At 47.0% G+C, this 19,488-nt stretch overlaps 1 protein-coding gene across 3 annotated transcripts in view; it reads right to left on the minus strand.

Moving 5' to 3' along the window:
• Nucleotides 1–19,488, minus strand: part of SPMAP2 (sperm microtubule associated protein 2) — a 361,513-nt gene that overhangs the window by 36,809 nt on the left and 305,216 nt on the right. For all 3 annotated transcript variants that reach the window (XM_063923633.1, XM_063923548.1, XM_063923456.1), the window contains one exon: nucleotides 7,910–7,956. In XM_063923633.1, the coding sequence (XP_063779703.1) occupies nucleotides 7,910–7,956 (47 nt within the window). The remainder of the gene's footprint in view (nucleotides 1–7,909; nucleotides 7,957–19,488) is intronic.

The raw sequence follows: 19,488 nt of genomic DNA on the forward strand, positions 1-19,488 counted from the left end.
CATCAGGCATGTGAGATCGGGATGCCAAATATTAGGGGGTGCTTGTGCGCACCAGGCACCCCTCCTGCGCACACCTATGGCCCCCTTTCCCACTGCACTCACCCAACCCGGCATATTGCCGGGTTGGTGACGCTCTGGTGACGCGACAGGGGCGGCGCTGGGAGATCACATGTAATTACATGTGATCACCAATGTAAATGCATGCTTATATAAACCTTACAATAAATTACAGTACTGTACAAGAGGATCTGTTGTTTGGTCAAGTTACAGTATGTATATATCCCATACTTGCCTACCCTCCTGCAATGGCCGGGAGGCACCCGAAAATTGAGTCACCCTCCCAGCCCCCCGGAAAGGTGGGCAAGCCTCCCGTTTTCCCTGTCAGGCCCTCCGCACCCCGCCTCGGCCGCCCAGAGCAGGAACAGGTGGGCGGTCCGAGGGGATCTGATGACGCGATTCCAGTTGAATTGCGTCATTGTAGCTCCGCCCCCCACTATACAGCGCCTATTTTCTCGGACTGCCCACTTCCCAGTAATCATGCCCCCAGACAGCCCACATTGACTGACCACGCCCCCAGGACAGCCCATCATACCTCCGGCCACGCCCCCATATGCCTACAACGCTGCCTCCTCCCGGAGGAGGGAGTAGCAAGGTAGGCAAGTATGATATATCTATCAGTTCAGGCTCAGCTCAAGCAACACGATGGCGGTTGGTCATAAAAGAGTATTCGTGGAGTGCAAGACATTAAAATATGGATGATTTTTAAAAGACTCTGGGCTAGATGCATCATTGCTTGTAGAGTGATAAAATGGAGAGAGAAAAAGTATCAGCCAATCAGCTGCTAACTGCCATGTCACAGACCCTGTTTGAAAAATGACAGTTAGGAGCTGATTGGCTGGTAGTTTATCACTCTCCATTTTATCACTCTCAAAGCAATGATGCATCCTGCACTATCTGTAATATCTGTGTAGATGGCTACCAAACATTAATTGCACCTGAAACAGTAAAGCTAATTTTTAGAGTTCTTTAGACACTGGAACCTGGAGAGCAGAACATACCTATACTAAGCATATTGGTAAGGAAAGATGTCCAGGTAGACATAAGTGAAATTTTCCCTTTCAGTGATTCAGAAGTTCAGCCACATATGGTAACACAATTGGAAAGAGCACTGCGTGGCTAATACAGAGTTAAAGGCAGTCCGCCATAATTGCTCCCCCTGTGCGTGCATGAAATTAAGGGGTCTATTTACTAAGCCTCGGAGAGAGATAAAGTGGACGGACATAAAGGGGCAGATGTATTAAGCCTGGAGAAGCGATAAAGCAGTGATAAGTGCAAGGTGATAACGCCCAAGCCAGTCATCTCCTAACTGTCAATTTACATATTGGAGCTGATTGGCTGGTGCGTTATCACCTTGCACTTATCACTGCTTTATCACTTCTCCAGGCTTAATACATCTGCCCTACAGCACCAGCCAATAATCTCCTAACTGCCACGTTACAGGCTGAATTTAAAAAATGACAGTTAGGAGCTGGTTGGTTGGTTTACTGGGGCAGATGTATTAACGTGGAGAAGGCATAAGGAAGTGATAAACCAGTGATATGTGCAAGGTGATAAAGGCACCAGCCAATCAGATCCTAACTGTTAATTTACATATTGGAGCTGATTGGCTGGTGCCTTTATCACCTTGCATATATCACTGGTTTATCACTTCCTTATGCCTTCTCCAGGTTAATACATCTCAGTCAACTTTATCTATCTTCAAGGCTTAGTAAGTAGACCCCTAAATGACTATTTTCCCTCTATACAAGAGTTGTGTCATCTATGTGGTCAGAATGCCCCATCTGCACGCTTTGTATCACAGCCATCATCAGTATCAGTGTGCACTTGTACCAGTCCTATTCCAATACAGGTGTAATTAGGGGATGGTCTTCAGTTTGCCGGCGGCCGGGCTCCTGACGACCAGCATACTGGCGCCAGAATCCCGACCGCCAGCATACCGACAGCTCTTCTCCCTCTTAGGGGTCCACGACCCCCCTGGAGGGAGAATAGATAGTGTAGCGCATGTAGCAAGGGGCTCATTTGCGCTCGCCCATCTGTCGGTATGCCGGCAGTCGGGATTCCGGCGCCGGTATGCTGGCCGCTGGGAGCCTGACCGCCGGCATAACATACTACACCCGTAATTAGGCGTTTGCACAACTCTGCATAGCCCACAATTCTGTTGACACATCCTGACTGAACATAGTCCATGAAAAAATGTTGTTTATCGCCCAAATAGGCTCCTTCAGCAGCAATTGGAGATGTGACTAAGGGGGAATTCAATTAGCCACGTTAATTTACCATAGGCTAATTGATCCCTGGTCAGTGGAGGAACTAGCAAGTGGTGGGCCCAGGTGCAAAAATATGCTCTGGTCTCCCCTTCTTCGCATCATGGGGAGAGACAGTGGGTGATAGCGGGAGAGGCCACGGTTAATGGAAAGCTAGGTGGTGACTGAGGAGTCAGTGGGTGACAGGTAGAGGTGGCTGGGAGAGACAGATGATTGGGGAGGCAGTAGGTGACAGGGAGAGGCAAACGGTGGTAGGGGGAGGTAGTGGGCATGGGATGGTAACTGGGGAGTCTGTTGGTGATGGAGAGGTAAAGGGTGACAGGGAGAGGCAGTGGTTGTCAGTGGGGGACGTGAGAGGCAGCGGATGATGGGGAGAGGTAGAGGGTGACAGGGGGAGGCAATGGGTGGTAGGTGCAACTCTGTTAGCTCAGCTGACACAGACAAAGTGGGTGATTGGGGAGTCAGTGAGTGACAGGGAGATGTAAAGGGTGACAGGGGAGAGGCAGATAGGGAAAGGCAGTGAGTGAATGGAGAGGTAGAGGGTGAGGGGGAGAGGCAGAGGGTGGCAGGAGGTGACTAAAGTCAATGGGTGACAGATAGGGAGAGGATGATAGGGAGAAGTAATGGGTGACTAGGTAATCAATGGGTTATGGGTAGTCAGTGGATGACAGAGAGAGGCAGAGGGTGACTGCAGAAGGCAGAGGGAGACAGAGAGAGACATGGGTGAAATTGGAAGGCAGAGGGAGACAGGGAGAGGAAGTGGATGACAGCTGAAGGCACAGGAAGACTGGGAGAGGCAGAGGGCGACTGGGAGAGGCTGAGTGTGACAGGAAAAAGTTGATGGTGAGCGGCAGAGAGTCAGTGGAAGGAAGAGAGTGAGAGGGAGATAGCTGGTGATGGGGAGAGGCAGTGGGTAACAGCTGTGAGGTGGCAGCAGGCAGATACACTCATTGGTTTACTTACTGCAAGGTCCGGGACCTAGGACCACACCAGACTAGCTTTGCTGGCTCAGTCAGTGTCATGAGATGGACTGGCATGCTGGCAGGGGCAGGGCTGTTTCTCCTATTCGCCTTGCCAAAATGTAATACTACATAGATTAAAAACCAACATATTCTCATAGAGCTGACTAGCATAAGTTTTAGAGAAGAGTAGTCATGTTTATTGTTCACAAATATTTGTGTCAGTGCTGGTCGGTGGTGAACAAGCTCACAAATCTGCCTAAATAAATGTTTCTGGAGATTTGCAATATTGAGTGTGTTCCTTCCCAGGATTTGATTAGATAGATAGATAGATAGATAGATAGATAGATAGATAAAGTATTGTTGCTTACCGCAACGCATACTATCTCAGCCAGTATTGTGTAGTTTCTTTAAATTCAACATCTTGACTGATTGCAGCAACAGTTGGTGGGAGCTGTGAGGGTCTTTGCAGGGAGCAGACACTGCTGCATGGCATGCCTGGTTATTCCATTGCCTCTTCCAAGGCTGCCAGTTCCTGCTCCCCTTATGTGACAGCGGGCCGCCACCGCGGAGAGGCAGGGACAGTACAAGGAAAAGCCAGCACTGACGTAATGCCGCACAATGCAGACTACAACAGGTGACAGGAGTTACTGTGGGGGGAAGAGGTACGCTGGCTGGCTTGATTGTATGGTATTTTTTTGTCCACTTGTGCCATATTGGACAGGCGGCAGGCACAATTAGGCGGAATATAAATAAAAAAAGGGAGTACATGAGATAGGGGTGGATTGAGGACTAAGAGTGGCCTTGGAAAAATTTCTGGAAGTGGCCTCACATGGGGGTTGCACCAAATCAACTGTAAGCAGAGACAACACCGTAACTGCAGCCTACTTCTAACCCCACCCTAATTGCTGCCTAAACTAATCCTAACCCCAATCTAATCCTAACCCTAGCCTAACTGCAGCCTAACCCTAACCACAACCTAATATTATCCCTACCCTAACTGCAGCCTAAACCTAAACGCAACCTAATATTAACCCTACCCTAACTGCAGCTTAACCCTAATCGCAGCCCTATACTAACTCTGCCCTAACCAAAGACCATTCCTATCCCTACCCTAACTACAGCCTAACTCTACCCCATGCCTAGTCCTAACCCCACCCTAACTGCAGCCTAACCAAAGCCTAACCTTAACCCCACCCTGACTGCAGTCTAACCTTAACTTGTGTTTGGGGGAGGGGGTGATCAGTTCTGTCACTATGCCTGGTTAGAGCTGTGAGGAAAGCGAGAGCAGGAAAAGGGGAATTTGTGTGGAAGACAGAGCGATTGAAGTGGCCATTTGGAGCTTTGAGGGGAGCAGTACAGGGGAATGTTTGGGGGGGGGGGGGGGGGGTGAGGCAAGGTTTGGTTGGTGCCTAGGATTTGGTTGGGGAGATTTTGAGCTGTGAGGGGAGTTGGAGCTAGAGAGAGGAACCTGTGTGTGAGGGGAGGGGGGGGGGGGGTTGGAGCTAGAGAGGGGAGAGAGCGGTTGAGTGGAAAATGTGTGGAGTGGGGGAATGTACCACGGATGAGGGGTGAGTTTGAAGCTGTAAGGTGAGATATAGCAGGAGAAGGTAATCTGTGTGGAGGAGGGGGATGAATGGAGGGTCCGCAGATGGGGGGGGGAGAGGGTTTGGAACTGTGAGGGGAGAGAAAGTAGGAGTGCAGAACATGCGTGGGGGAGGGGGAAGGGAGAGTTACGGGTGACACGGATGGGGGAGTGGCCTGTAGTTGTGAGGGAACAAGAGTAGCCTGCAGGGGAGGGGCTTTTGGGGTGCTGTGTATGGGGTGCAGGCTGTAACTGTCGGGGAACAAAGAGGAGCCTGTGTGGGGGGCAGGGGTCGGGGGGTGCTGTGAATGGGGGGCTGGGCTCTAGGTGTGAGAAGGTAATGCAGATGGGGAAACAAGCCACTTACCACTGTTAGTAGGAGCTGCTTTCGGACTGCTACTGCATGTGCTCTTCTGCCTGGGAGTTGGGACTGGGAACTGGTGAGGCGACTGGAAGAGTTCTGTCAGAAGCTCCTCCAAGCTGCAGGTCCCTGACAGGTGCCGGCGTGCTGCCAGTACGTACCTGTCATTTAGAATGGTGACTGACAAGCTGCTGGGGGCGTGGCCATATACAGGATTCGGCCCCGTAGTATGGCTGGCCTCCCAGGAAATGTTTCTGTTGGAAGTAATCAGGCAGAGGCAGGAGACAGGAGACAGCAATGCATTACTAAGTCTGGGGGAGGAGCTGAGAGGAGAGAGCGACTCCTCCTCCCGCTCCAGCCAAGACCCGAACATGATGAACACTGACTGTGAGTGACTGCTTTCCAGGCCTAACATTATTGTGCAGAGACCCTGGGGCACTGGTGGCGAGCGCAGCTCTGGCGGCATTTAATGAGTCATTGTGACTCATTGCAATGCCGTCGGCAGTGGGCCCCTTTACTGCGGTGGGCCTCGGTGCAATGCACTGGCTGCACCACTAATAGTCGTGCCACTGTCCCTGGTGCTATTCAATTAACCCCAAAGTCAGCCTACAGCAGTGCACTTTACAGGGATTTATTTTTGGGTCTAGGCAGACCCAAAAAGAAATATGCGATAATTAGCTTGTTATCAGGGGATATGGTCATTAGGTCGACAACACTTAGGTCGACAGTCATTAGGTCGACCACTATTTGTCGACATGCATTAGGTCAACATGGAAAAAGGTCGACATGCGTTTTTCAAAAAATGTTTCCCTTTTTTTTTTTAACTTTTTCATACTTTACGATCCACGTGGACTACGATTGGGAATAGTAACCTGTGCCGAGCGCAGCGGCAGAGGAGCGAGGCACTTTGCCCGAAGCATAGCAAGCGAAGCGAGCCATGCGAGCGGTCACGTTGCACTAATTGGGGCACTTTGCGAAGAAAACAACACCCCAAAAAAGTAAAAAAGCTCATGTCGACCTTTTTCCACGTCGACCTTGTTCGTGTCGACCTGATGGCCATGTCGACCTAGTGACCATGACCTAATGCATGTCGACCAATAGTGGTCGACCTAATGACTGTCGACCTAAGTGTGGTCAACCTAATGACCATATCCCTAACCATGTGCAAACAGTGTGTTAACACATATGTCTGGGAACTTTTCCTGGATTCTATATGCTAACACCTGATAGCAGATAATTTATAGGGCGAGAACAAAGGTCTGTAATTAATAACCCCGGGCGTTAAAGCCCGACGCTACCACCTTTTTCGTCCTCAATAAATTATCTGGGCTAACTGAATTCCCCCCTAAGTTGCTCATGGTTCAGCATAGCTCGTACTTGCCCCGGGCATGCATAGTATATGAGATTTTGGGGGTAATTCAGAGATGATCGCAGCAGCAAATTTGTTAGCAGTTGGGCCAAACCATGGGGGTCATTCCGAGTTGTTCGCTCGTTATTTTTTTCTCGCAACGGAGCGATTAGTCGCTAATGCGCATGCGCAATGTCCGCAGAGCGACTGCGCCAAGTAAATTTGCTATGCAGTTAGGAATTTTACTCACGGCATTACAAGGTTTTTTCTTCGTTCTGGTGATCGTAATGTGATTGACAGGAAGTGAGTGTTTCTGGGTGGAAACTGGCCGTTTTATGGGAGTGTGTGAAAAAACGCTACCGTTTCTGGGAAAAACGCGGGAGTGGCTGGAGAAACGGAGGAGTGTCTGGGGGAACGCTGGGTGTGTTTGTGACGTCAAACCAGGAACGACAAGCACTGAACTGATCGCACTGGCAGAGTAAGTCTCGAGCTACTCAGGAACTGCACAGAGAAGTCTTTTCGCAATATTGCGAATCTTTCGTTCGCAATTTTACTATGCTAAGATTCACTCCCAGTAGGCGGCGGCTTAGCGTGTGCAAAGCTGCTAAAAGCAGCTTGCGAGCGAACAACTCGGAATGAGGGCCCATGTGCACTGCAGGGGGGGCAGATATAACAGGTGCAGAGAGAGTTAGATTTGGGTGCGATCAACTCTGAATTACCCCCAATGAGGGTTATTCAGATTTGTTAGCAAACCAAAAAAGTACACTAATGCATACCTCCCAACATGACCCTCTCCAGGAGGGACAGAATTCTCTGCTTCTGGACTTTTATCATCATTTATGATTGTCGGCACCTGTGTTGAACATTTTAATGGATAAGAAAGGTGTTTCAGCACAGGTGAAGGCAATCCTAAATTAAGAGGGAAGTCCAAGAGCAGAGCACTCTGTCCCTCCTAGAGAGGGTCATGTTGGGAGGTATGCTAAAGGACAAAACCATATTGCACTGCAGGTGGGGAAGATGTAACATGTAAAGAGAGGAGTTAGATTTGGGTGGGTTATATTGTTTCTGTGCAGGGTAAATACTGGCTGCTTTATTTTTACACTGCAATTTAGATTTCAGTTTGAACACACCCCACCCAAATCTAACTCTCTCTGCACATGTTATATCTGCCCCACCTGCAGTGCACATGGTTTTGCCCATTACGGCGCTTTTTTGGTTTGCTAACAAACCTGAATTAAGGCCCAATGTCTGCAAAACTGACTTTTCGTCAACTCTGTTCCTAGTTGAATAATACATTAAATTAGCAGTATTAAAAAGAAGCCTAATACTCACTACAGTCATGAATTATCTTTGTTTTGTCCTGCCAGTATACAGATGGCCTGGAATAAAAAAAACACAATTATTCCTCATGTAAGATTTAGCTATACTATGCTTTCAAAATTCTGGAAATAATTTTAGAAAGGAAGTCGCAAGGGATTATGGGAGAAACATGTATATATTCCCCATGGTGCCATCTTCTGGAACGACCAGCAACAACATGGAGAGTGAGCACCAGGAATATTGGCGCTCTCAGACATGGCACTACCATTAGGCAGCTTCATGCCGGTGTCTAGGACTCTGGACTTGTGGGGGCACCACTAAAGCTGGGGATTATTATACTTTTTTCCTGTATACAGATAGTTGGGATTAGAGATGAGCGAGTTTGGATTTACTCGGTTCTTTGCGCCAGAATTATTGCAAATTCTTATTTTCTGGATTTTTCTTATTGGCTATCCAAAACACGTGACGTCTGGTAGCCAATAAGGAGATTTGAGTACATCCGAGTAAAACCGAACCTGCTCATCTCTAGTTGGGATGGGCTGTCTGATTGGGAATTTCTCCTGCCCAGTGTCGGACTGGAGCATGTAGGGGGTGTGGGGGTGTGGCCTGCCACCTCATTGGTTCGACTAACCATTAGAGAGTGCAACGTCTGGGCCCCTTCATAAATATATACAGTAAATTCAGCTGCTGCATGCATGATAATGTACCAGATTAATAACCGATTAATAACAACAATGCACTGTAGAAAATACACCATAGTCCAGTATAAGGTAATATATGTATGATGTATAATTCTTCAACTGCACAATCTGGAACCTGATCTTAAGACCAGGAGGTGGCCCCTGGGCAGTGGGGCCCACCGGTGATTTCCCCTGTACCCCTGAGGGCCAGTCCAAGCCTGCACCTGCCATAATTGGAACTATGACAGACATAGGTAGTGCCACAAATATCTCTCATGCAGTGACTTGCAGTGAGGTGAGGCAGAGCCTTTTCAGTCATAATTTAGTAAACACTAGAGTTTTGTTTACATACATTTTATTAAAAGTACACAAAATATATCATAAATATCTTCTTTGTATTATTCTAATTATTTTTATAGTCAAGACTCTGGAGTAAAAAGTCTATGACAGTTGGGACAGTGCCTCCCCTGCCTATCTTTTCCACACATCTCTGATCAAAATTCACCACATTTCCAGCAGTATATACTGCTGCACCTGTGTATTATGCCCACATGTACCCTTGGACTCATATTATGGGCGGGATGTATGTGATGTTAGTGTATTAGAATGCTTAATATTTGTAGACACTCCCTTACTAACATGTGTAAGCCTGAATCTTCAGTGATGGTCCCTAGGACCAGGGGGATGCTGGGAAGTGGGTGGTCCAGTGTGCAGTGTGCCTGTAGTTGGATGGAATAAAGCAGCACAGCAGTGAACTCACATGTCTCTGTGTCCTGATGACTGGATTTACAAACATATGAACAAAACATGGTGTCAGAAGAAGTTTAACTTGGAATGCTAGTGCTCTCACAGTGTGACAGAATCCTGCAGCAGTCTGTAAAGTTGTGATAGTGTCTGCAAAGCCTGCCGTGTGCTCCTCTCTTCAAACAGTGAGTAACCATGGATAAACTAGCTCCTCCAACCGGCATGCTGATGTCTGGTAACTTGTCTGAAAACTGGAAAAGATTTAAGCAAAGGTTTAATATATATCTTGCTGCATGTGGAGCTGATACAGACGCTGACAAAACTAAGGCATCCATTTTCCTCCATGTGATAGGAGAGGATGTGCTGGACATTTATAATAGTTTTCAGTTTGATGAGGGGCAGAATATGGTGCTATCTTCTATAATGCAAAAGTTTGAAGATTACTTTGTGCCAAGGAAAAATGTGACATATGAAAGATATAAGTTTTCCACATGTGATCAGAAGTCTGGAGATGGATTTGATCAGTATGTTACAGAGCTGCAATCACTCAGTAAAACCTGTGAGTTTGGTGATTTAAAGGATTCACTGATTAGAGATCGTATTGTCTGTGGAATACCTGATAATGGACTCAGAGAGATACTGCTGAGAGAGCAAGACCTAACACTAGACAAGGCAGTGACTATGTGTAGATCTGCAGAAATAACTAGATTTCAAGCCAAAACGTTACACAAGGAAGCTGATGCTGATGTACATGTAGTTCAGACAACAGAGCTAAGCAAACCTCCATTCTCAAGAATGAAGCAGTCTAAGCCACAGTCTAATAAGCAAATGTGTAGTAGATGTGGAAATGCTCACAATCCTAAAATGTGCCCTGCTTATGGTAAAACCTGCATTAAATGTGGTAGACTTAATCACTTTGCCAAATGCTGTAAAATGAAAAGGGAAATAACCACAGTGCATGCTGTTAAACAAACAGAGGAATTCTTTGTGGATTGCATTGAACTTTGCAATGCAGATAAGAAAGAATGGATTGTCCCTTTAACTGTGAACGAGATTGTCATTCCCTTTAAGTTTGATACTGGCGCGCAGGTGAATTTAATATTGTTTCAAGACTATGAGACTTTTAGAATAAAACCTAAAATTCATCCAGCCAAAGTGAAAGTTAAAGGGTACACTGGGGAGGAAATTCCTGTGAAAGGTACATGCTTAGTGACACTGAAATATAAGGGACAACAGTTTAAAACATCTCTACTGATTGTGGATAAAAATGTGCAACCGATTCTAGGATTACGTTCCTGTGAGAAACTAAGCTTGGTAAAGAAAGTTTTTATGGTGACATCACAAGTAGAAGATGACTGCAAATCAATGTTTACAGAATACAGAGACTTGTTTGAAGGTCTGGGTTGTTTGCCTGGAGAGCATAACATAAATATAGACACACAAGTTTCTTCAGTGATACACCCCTGTAGAAAAGTGTCGTTTGCGCTGAGAGAAAAACTGAAACAAGAGTTAAATCGCATGGAAGCCTTGGGTGTGATACAGAAAGTTGATGAGCCTACTGAATGGGTACGCTCCTTAGTAATTGTTGAAAAGAAAAATGGACAACTCAGAATATGTCTAGACCCCAGAGATTTAAACAAAGCTATTAAACGAGAACATTTGAAACTAGCAATCAGAGATGAAATCATGTCGCAATTTGCGGGAGCAAAATGGTTCAGTAAATTGGACGCATCTTCAGGATTCTGGCAAATGAAGCTAGATGAGGCCAGCTCAAAGCTTTGTACATTTATTACACCAGAAGGTCGATACAGATTTCTTCGACTACCATATGGAATATTGTCTGCTCCAGAAGTATATCACAAAAAGATACACATGATTTTTTAACATATTCCAGGTGTTGAAACAATGATGGATGACATTATTGTCTGGGGATCTACAAATGAAGAACATGATTCTAGATTGAGACAAGTAATGGAACTTGTCAAGAAAGTGAATCTAAAGCTAAACAAGGACAAATGTGAATTTGGCGTGAATACACTTACCTTTATGGGCGACGTGGTCTCGGATCAAGGTGTAAAACCAGACCCAAGGAAAATATCAGCCATAGTGAACATGGAACGTCCTAACAACAAAGACGACGTCAGAAGATTCCTAGGAATGATTACTTACTTAGGAAAGTTTATTTCTCAACTCTCTGAACGAACAGCCTCTCTTAGATGGTTGTTAGACAAGGATAACGAGTGGATGTGGTCACATGAACAAGAAGAAAGTTGGCAAAACTTGAAACAGATCATTACAGAGCAACCAGTGCTAAAATTCTTTGATCCTGCGAAAAGAATAAGAATTTCAGCAGATGCTTCGCAATTTGGCCTAGGCTCAGTGCTGTTACAAGAACATGAGGATACATGGCAACCAGTAATCTATGCATCAAGAGCACTGACAAGTGCTGAAACAAGGTATGCTCAGATAGAAAAAGAACTTCTAGCGATCACATATGCATGTGAGCGATTTCATCAATTTGTGTATGGTCAAACATTTACAGTGGAAACTGACCACAAGCCATTGGTAGCTATCATGACTAAATCATTACATGACTGTCCCATGAGAATTCAACGATATGCTTATCAGACTACAGAAATATGATGTACACTTGCTGTACTGTCCCGGCAAATACATGTACATTGCTGATACACTTTCTCGTGCTGTGGACAAAAGTGAAGGTTCCAAAAGTCTGATGGATGAAGAGATAGAAGCCTATGTTAATTTGATCGTAGCTTCTCTACCAGTGTCTCTTGCAAGACAAGAACAGATTAGGAAAGAAACTGAGACAGATGACACAATGAAAGTGTTGAAAGATATCATTCTGAAAGGTTGGCCAGCAGAAAAACATGCGTGCCCGCTGTCTATTCATGATTATTGGATGTACCGCAGTGACCTTACAGTTGTCGATGGTATTATTTACAAAGGCAATAGGTTTGTCATACCTGCACGACTAAGAAAAACTATGCTGTGCAAGATACATGAAGGCCACTTAGGAGAAGAAAAATGTAAGCGGAGAGCGCGTGAAGTTATGTATTGGCCAAGAATGAACCAAGACATAGCACAAACTACAGCTACATGTGAATTATGTCTTACGTATAGACCGAAACAACAAGTTGAGCCACTGAGTCCTCACGCAGTGCCAGAGAGACCGTACCAGAAAGTTGGCGCAGATTTGTTTGATTGTAATGGGAAAACATACATTGTTGTGACTGATTATTACTCCAACTACCCTGAGGTGAAGACACTACATACAACTACTAGTAAAGCCGTAATCAATTGCATGAAGTCAATCTTTGCAAGGCATGGTGTTCCTATGGAAGTGTTCACTGACAATGGTCCTCAGTTTTCCAGTGCTGAATTTAGACAATTTGCTGATGAGTGGGAATTTGTTCATACTACGTCAAGTCCCCACTATCCACGCTCAAATGGGTTGGTGGAAAGTGCAGTAAAAACTGTAAAGAGTCTCATGAAAAAAGCTCAAGAAGGTATAGAAGATTTCTAGAAAAGTCTTTTAATCTACCGCAGTACACCTTTACAGAATGGACTTTCTCCTGCACAAATGCTGATGGGAGGGAGGATTAGAGCAAATCTCCTGATACATGAGGAACTGCTTAATACACATAACTCAGCGTTGGTCAGACTGAGTAAGGAACGTCAACAGGCGAAACAGAAACTGTTCCATGACAGACAAACAAAACGCTTATCTGATCTAAATTCGGGTGACCAAGTCCGTCTCAGAGATCACGAGAAAGGTATTTGGGTGCAGAAAAGTATTGTGCAAGCACAAGTAGCACCAAGATCTTATACTATATGTACAGAGCATGGAACGGAAGTAAGAAGAAATCGGGTGGGTTTAAGATCTCAACTTAACCATAATGAAGACAACATGACTGAAGAATACCCTTCATCTGACATATATGATGATCCTGATAATGGTGAACAAACCACAATTCTAGAAAGGTCCAACATGGTAGATGAAACACAGACTGTGTATGAAAGACCCAAAAGGGAAATACGCAGACCTGAGACACTCATTGAAACGTGTTAGATGATGTTCTTAATATGACATTGTTAATTATTGCATTGAAGTGTACAGGGTTTATCTTTAAAGAAAAGAGGATGTGATGTTAGTGTATTTGAATGCTTAATATTTGTAGACACTCCCTTACTAACATGTGTAAGCCTGAATCTTCAGTGATGGTCCCTAGGACCAGGGGGATGCTGGGAAGTGGGTGGTCCAGTATGCAGTGTGCCTGGAGTTGGTGATGGAATAAACAGCACAGCAGTGAACTCACATGTCTCTGTATCCTGATGACTGGATTTACAAACATATGAACAAAACAATGTACTAAAGGGAAAATGCGATAAAACCCCTGTTTGTCTGTCATACTATCGTTCGAGCCAGAGTTTTAACTGTATAAAGTATATGTAAAATACAAAGAATATGTTTGAAATATCTTCTTTGTATTATTCTAATCATTTTTATAGCCAAAACTGTGGAGCAAAAAGTCTATGACAGGTGAGGCAGTGCCTCACCTGTCTTTCTTTTCTGCACATCTCTGATCAAAACTCAGTAAATTTCTAGGAGTTTATACTGCTGCACCTATGTATAATGCCCAGATGTACGCTTTGGCACTAAAATTGCATATAAATCTGGCTCTGGTGCCAGCCAGTGCCTCCTGAGCCATTTAGATCACTGCACGTCCCTGCGATGAGGGTATACCCTATAGGGGTATACCCTATAGAAGCCTATGGGCTTTTTTCCGCCGGCCGCCACAACCTGCCGCAGACACCGAACCCCCTACCCCCCAGCATACCTTCCTCCAGGAAGCCTGAACCCGGAAGGTAATCTCCTCCTCCCCCTAGCAATGCAGTTGGAGGTCCTTCCGGCTGCAGGGGGAAGGAGGAGGCGCTGGAGACAGCCTGCTGCCTGCTTCCCGGTAAGGGAGCAGGTGAAGTTTCCGGGGAGGTGACAGAGACCCCCCCCACACCAACTCACAGGTATCGCGGGGGGCCTCCATCACCACATTGCGATATTGATCACATATGTTAGTACATATGCGATCAACATCGCTGCGATAGGCAGCGAGGGCGGCGATGTATGTTAATACATCCCGCCCATTGTGTGTAACTGGCTACCCAGTGCGTCCTGAGCCATTTACCTCACCGCACATCCCTGCTCTCTTGTAGATATCGTGAAATACAGATATTCTCACCTTGTGCAACTTAGTGCTGCCTGCCGACGACACTATGCACTGAGGAATCTCTATGGCTCTTGCCCTCCAGGAGTAAAGCTGAGGAGAGATGGAGGGGCACACTGACCAGAGAATGGTTCCTAGAATATTCTCTGTATTGTAAAGATGCTCTCTTTATATTATGGCGGTCATTTGGATGTTCTCCCTATTGTATGGCAGTCATACTGTAGCCTGCTAAGAGACTAATCCACCAATGATAGTCCTGATGATTAAACCCCTTTCCATCTTCCCTTACCCCCATATTTCATCTAAGCTTTGGGCGTATGGAATACATACGTTATACCCAGAGGCGTATCTAGGGTAGGGCGAGTGGCGCACGTGCCCTGGGCGCCTTGGCAGGCCCAGGAGAGGGGGGCGCCGCTGGCGGCCAGGGCATCATGCCCCACTCGCCCCTGTCAACCCGAAATGTGAGGGGAGGAGAGCGCAGCGTCTCTCCCTCCCCTCACTGCCGGTGCCAGCACTAGCAGCGCTGCTGTGTCCGGTCTCCGGCGTTAGCCAATCAGAGCTTGCGGACCGGCTCCTGATTGGCTGCCGGTCCGCGAGCTCTGATTGGCTAGCGAACCGGCACCAGACAGCCGCCGGAGACCTGGAGCGGTGAGGGGAAGGAGGGAAGGAGAGGCGCTGCGCTCTCCTCCCCTCACATAACAACAAGCGGCCGATAAGTGACCAGGGGGGGGGCGGCGGCACAGTGGGGCATGTATCTGGCACCAAATGGGGCATGTAACTGGCACTGAGTGGGCCTGGCACTGTGGGGCATGTAACTGGCACTGTGGGGCATGTATCTGGCACTGTGGGGCACGTAACTGGCACTGTGGGGCAATGTAACTGGCACTGTGTGGCATGTATCTGGCACTGTGGGGCAATGTAACTGGCACTGTGGGGCAATGTAACTGGCACTGTGGGGCATGTATCTGGCACAGTGGGGCAATGTAACTGGCACTGTGGGGCAATGTAACTGGCACTGTGGGGCATGTATCTGGCACTGTGTGGCAATGTAACTGGCACTGTGGGGCAATGTATCTGGCACTGTGGGGCATGTATCCGGCACTGTGGGGCATGTATCCGGCACTGTGGGGCAATGTAACTGGCACTGTGGGGCAATGTAACTGGCACTGTGAGGCAATGTAACTGGCACTGTGGGGCATGTATCTGGCACAGTGGGGCAATGTAACTGGCACTGTGGGGCAATGTAACTGGCACTGTGGGGCAATGTAACTGGCACTGTGGGGCATGTATCTGGCACTGTGGGGCAATGTAACTGGCACTGTGGGGCAATGTATCTGGCACTGTGGGGCAATGTATCTGGCACTGTGGGGCAATGTATCCGGTACTGTGGGGCAATTTATCTGGCACTGTGGGGCATGTATTCGGCACTGTGGGGCAGGTATCCGGCACTGTGGGGCAATGTAACTGGCACTGTGGGGCATGTATCCGGCACTGTGGGACATTGTATCTGGCACTGTGGGGCAATGTAACTGGCACTGTGGGCCATTTTCAGTGGCCACACCCCTTCTGGTATGTGGCCACATCCATTTTTTCGGCACGCACACATGCTTCTTTTTGTGTGTTTTTTTTTTTTGGGGGGGCGCCATTTTCCATCTTCCCCTGGGCTCCGAAAACCCTAGCTATGCCTCTGTTTGGGCCCCCACCAAATCAGAAGCAATCAATCTCTCCTTGCACAAACTGGCTCTGCAGAGGCAAGATGTCAACCTCATCCACCGATTCCTCACCCCTTCACTGTGTACATCCTCCTCCTCAGAGGATTAATTCGTCCCCACTGGAATCCACCATCACAGGTCCCTGTGTATTTTCTGGAGGCAATTGCTGATAAAGGTCTTCCCGGAGGAATTTATAATTCATTTTGATGAACATCATCTTCTCCACATTTTGTGGAAGTAACCTCCTATGCTGATCGTTGACAAGGTTGCCGGCTGCACTGAACACTCTTTCGGAGTACACACTGGAAGGGGGGGCAACTAAGGTAAAATAAAGCCAGTTTGTACAAGGGCATCCAAATTGCCTCTTTTTTCTGCCAGCATACGTACGGACTGTCTGACATGTCTGCTTGGATGCTGTCACTCATATAATCCTCCACCATTCTTTCAAAGGTGACAGAATCATATGCAGTGACAGTAGACATGTCAGTAATCGTTGGCAGGTCCTTCAGTCTGGACCAGATGTCAGCACTTGCTCCTGGCTGCCCTGTAAAACCGCCAGAGGGTGGGCTAGGAACTCTTATCCTTTTCCTCGCAGCCCCAGTTGTGGGTGAAAATGAAGGAGGGGCTGTTGACGGGTCACGTTCCGCTTGAGTTGACAATTTTCTCACCAGCAGGTCTTTGAACCTCTGCAGACTTGTGTCTGCCAGAAAGAGAGATACAACGTGAGGCTTTAAACCTAGGATCGAGCACGGTGGCCAAAATGTAGTGCTCTGATTTCAACAGATTGACCACCCTTGAATCCTGGCAAAGCAAATGTGGGGCTCCATACACAAGTCCCACATACTTTGCGGAATCGCTCCGTCTTAACTCAATTTCTCCAGCTGCTTCTGCAAAAGCCTGATGAGGGGAATGACCTGACTCAAGCTGGCAGTGTCTGAACTGACTTCAAGTATGGCAAGTTCGAAGGGTTGGAGAACCTTGCACAAGACGGAAATCATTCTCCACTGCGCTTGAGTCAGATGCATTTCCCCTCCTTTGCCTATATCGTAGGTGGATGTATAGGCTTGAATGGCCTTTTGCTGCTCCTCCATCCTCGGAAGCATATAGTGTGTTGAATTCCACCTCGTTACCACCTGTTGCTTCAGATGATGGCAGGGCAGGCTCAGGAGTGTTTGATGGCGTTCCACTCTTTGGCACGCGGTGGCTGAATGCCGAAAGTGGGCCGCAATTTTTAGGCCCACCGACAGCATCTCCTGCATGCCCCTGTCATTTAAAAAAAAATTCTGCACCACCAAATTAATTGTATGTGCAAAACATGGGACGTGCTAGAATTTGCCCAGATGTAATGCACGCACAATATTGGTGGCATTGTCTGATATCACAAATCCCCATTAGAGTCTAATTGGGGTAAGCCATTGTGCAATGATATCCCTCAGTTTCCGTAAGAGGTTGTCAGCGGTGTGCCTCTTACGGAAAGCGGTGATACATAGCGTAGCCTGCCTAGGAACGAGTTGGTGTTTGCGAGATGCTGCTACTGATGCCGCTGCTGTTGTTGCTGCTAGAGGCCATACATCTACCCAGTGGGCTGTCACAGTCATATAGTCCTTAGTCTGCCCTGTTCCACTTGTCCACATGTCCGTGGTTAAGTGGACAATGGGTACAACTGCATTTTTTAGGACACTGAGGACACTTTTTCTGACGTCTCGGTATCGCCTGCCTAGTGAAGTGAAACCTAGATGGGATTTGATACCAGGGACACAGTACCTCAAACAATTCTCTCAGTCCCACTGAACTAATGGCGGATACCAGATGCACGTCTAAAACCAACATAGCTGTCAAGGCCTCAGTTATCTGCTTTGCAAAAGGATGACTGCTGTCATATTTCATCTTCCTCGCAAAGGACTGTTGGACAGTCAATTGCTTAGTTGAAGTAGTTCAAGTGGTCTTCCGACTTCTCCTCTGGGATGATGATCAACTCCCAGCAGCAACAACAGCAGTGGCAGCAACAGCAGGCGTACCACTCAAGGATCCTCCAGAGGAATCCTGGTTAGGAGAGGACTCTTCAGTCTTGCCAGTGACATGGCCTGCAGGACTACTGATGTTCCAGACTGAGGAGGAAGTTGATGTTGAGGGAGTTGGTGGTGTGGCTTGCAGGAGCTTGGGACAAGAGGAAGAAGGGATTTAGGTGTCACTGGACTGCTTACGCTCTTACCCAAAGTTTCACAACTTGACACTGACTTCTGATGAATGCTCTGCAGGTGACGTATAAGGGAGGATGTTCCTAGGTGGTTAACGTCCTTACCCCTACTTATTACAGATTGACAGAGGCAACACACGGCTTGACACCTGTTGTCCGGATTTGTGGAGAAATAATTCCACACCGAAGAGGTGGCTTTTTTGGTATTTTGCCCAGGCATCACAATGGGCTTATTCATCCCACGGACAACAGGTGTATCCCCCGGTGCCTGAGTTAAACAAACCACATCACCATCAGAATCATCATCGTCAACTTCCTCCCCAGCAACACCCATATCCTCATCCTCCATATCCTCATCCTGGTGTACTTCAACAGTGACATCTTCAATTTGAATATCAGAAACTGGACTGTGGGTGCTACTTCCAGCCCTTGCAGAGGGCATGCAAATGGTGGAAGGAGCCACCTCTTCCCGTCCAGTGTTGGGAAGGTCAGGCATCGCAACCGCCGACACACTTGGACTCTCCTTAGGATTTGTGATACCATCTTAGAACGCACAGTTTGTTGCTGTGCTTTTTCCAGCTTAACGCTTATCATTTTTCTAGTGGGAGGATGAGGGCTTCCACCGTCATGTTAAGCTGAACCACTAGTCATGAACATAGACCACCCGTGCCTTAGCTGTTCCTTGCCACTCCGTGTCGTAAATGGCATATTGGCAAGTTTACATTTCTCCTCAGACCATTTAAAAAAAATTTGGGGGTCTTTTTACTGAACTTTGGCTTTTTGGATTTTACATGCCCTCTACTATCACATTGGGCAAAGGCCTTGGCAGACGACGTTGATGGAATTTCATGTCATGACTAGTGGCAGCAGCTTCAGCACTAGGAGGCAGTGGTTCTTGATCTTTCCCTAATTTATCCTCCAAATTTTTGTTCTCCATTATTTTTCTGGAGTTATGTAACAATATGCGGTACAGGAGAGCGTACCTCTACACTACACAGGGCAAACCCTGTGAAAA

This window comes from Pseudophryne corroboree, chromosome 1 (genome assembly GCF_028390025.1).
Source record: "Pseudophryne corroboree isolate aPseCor3 chromosome 1, aPseCor3.hap2, whole genome shotgun sequence".
NCBI lineage: Eukaryota > Metazoa > Chordata > Amphibia > Anura > Myobatrachidae > Pseudophryne > Pseudophryne corroboree.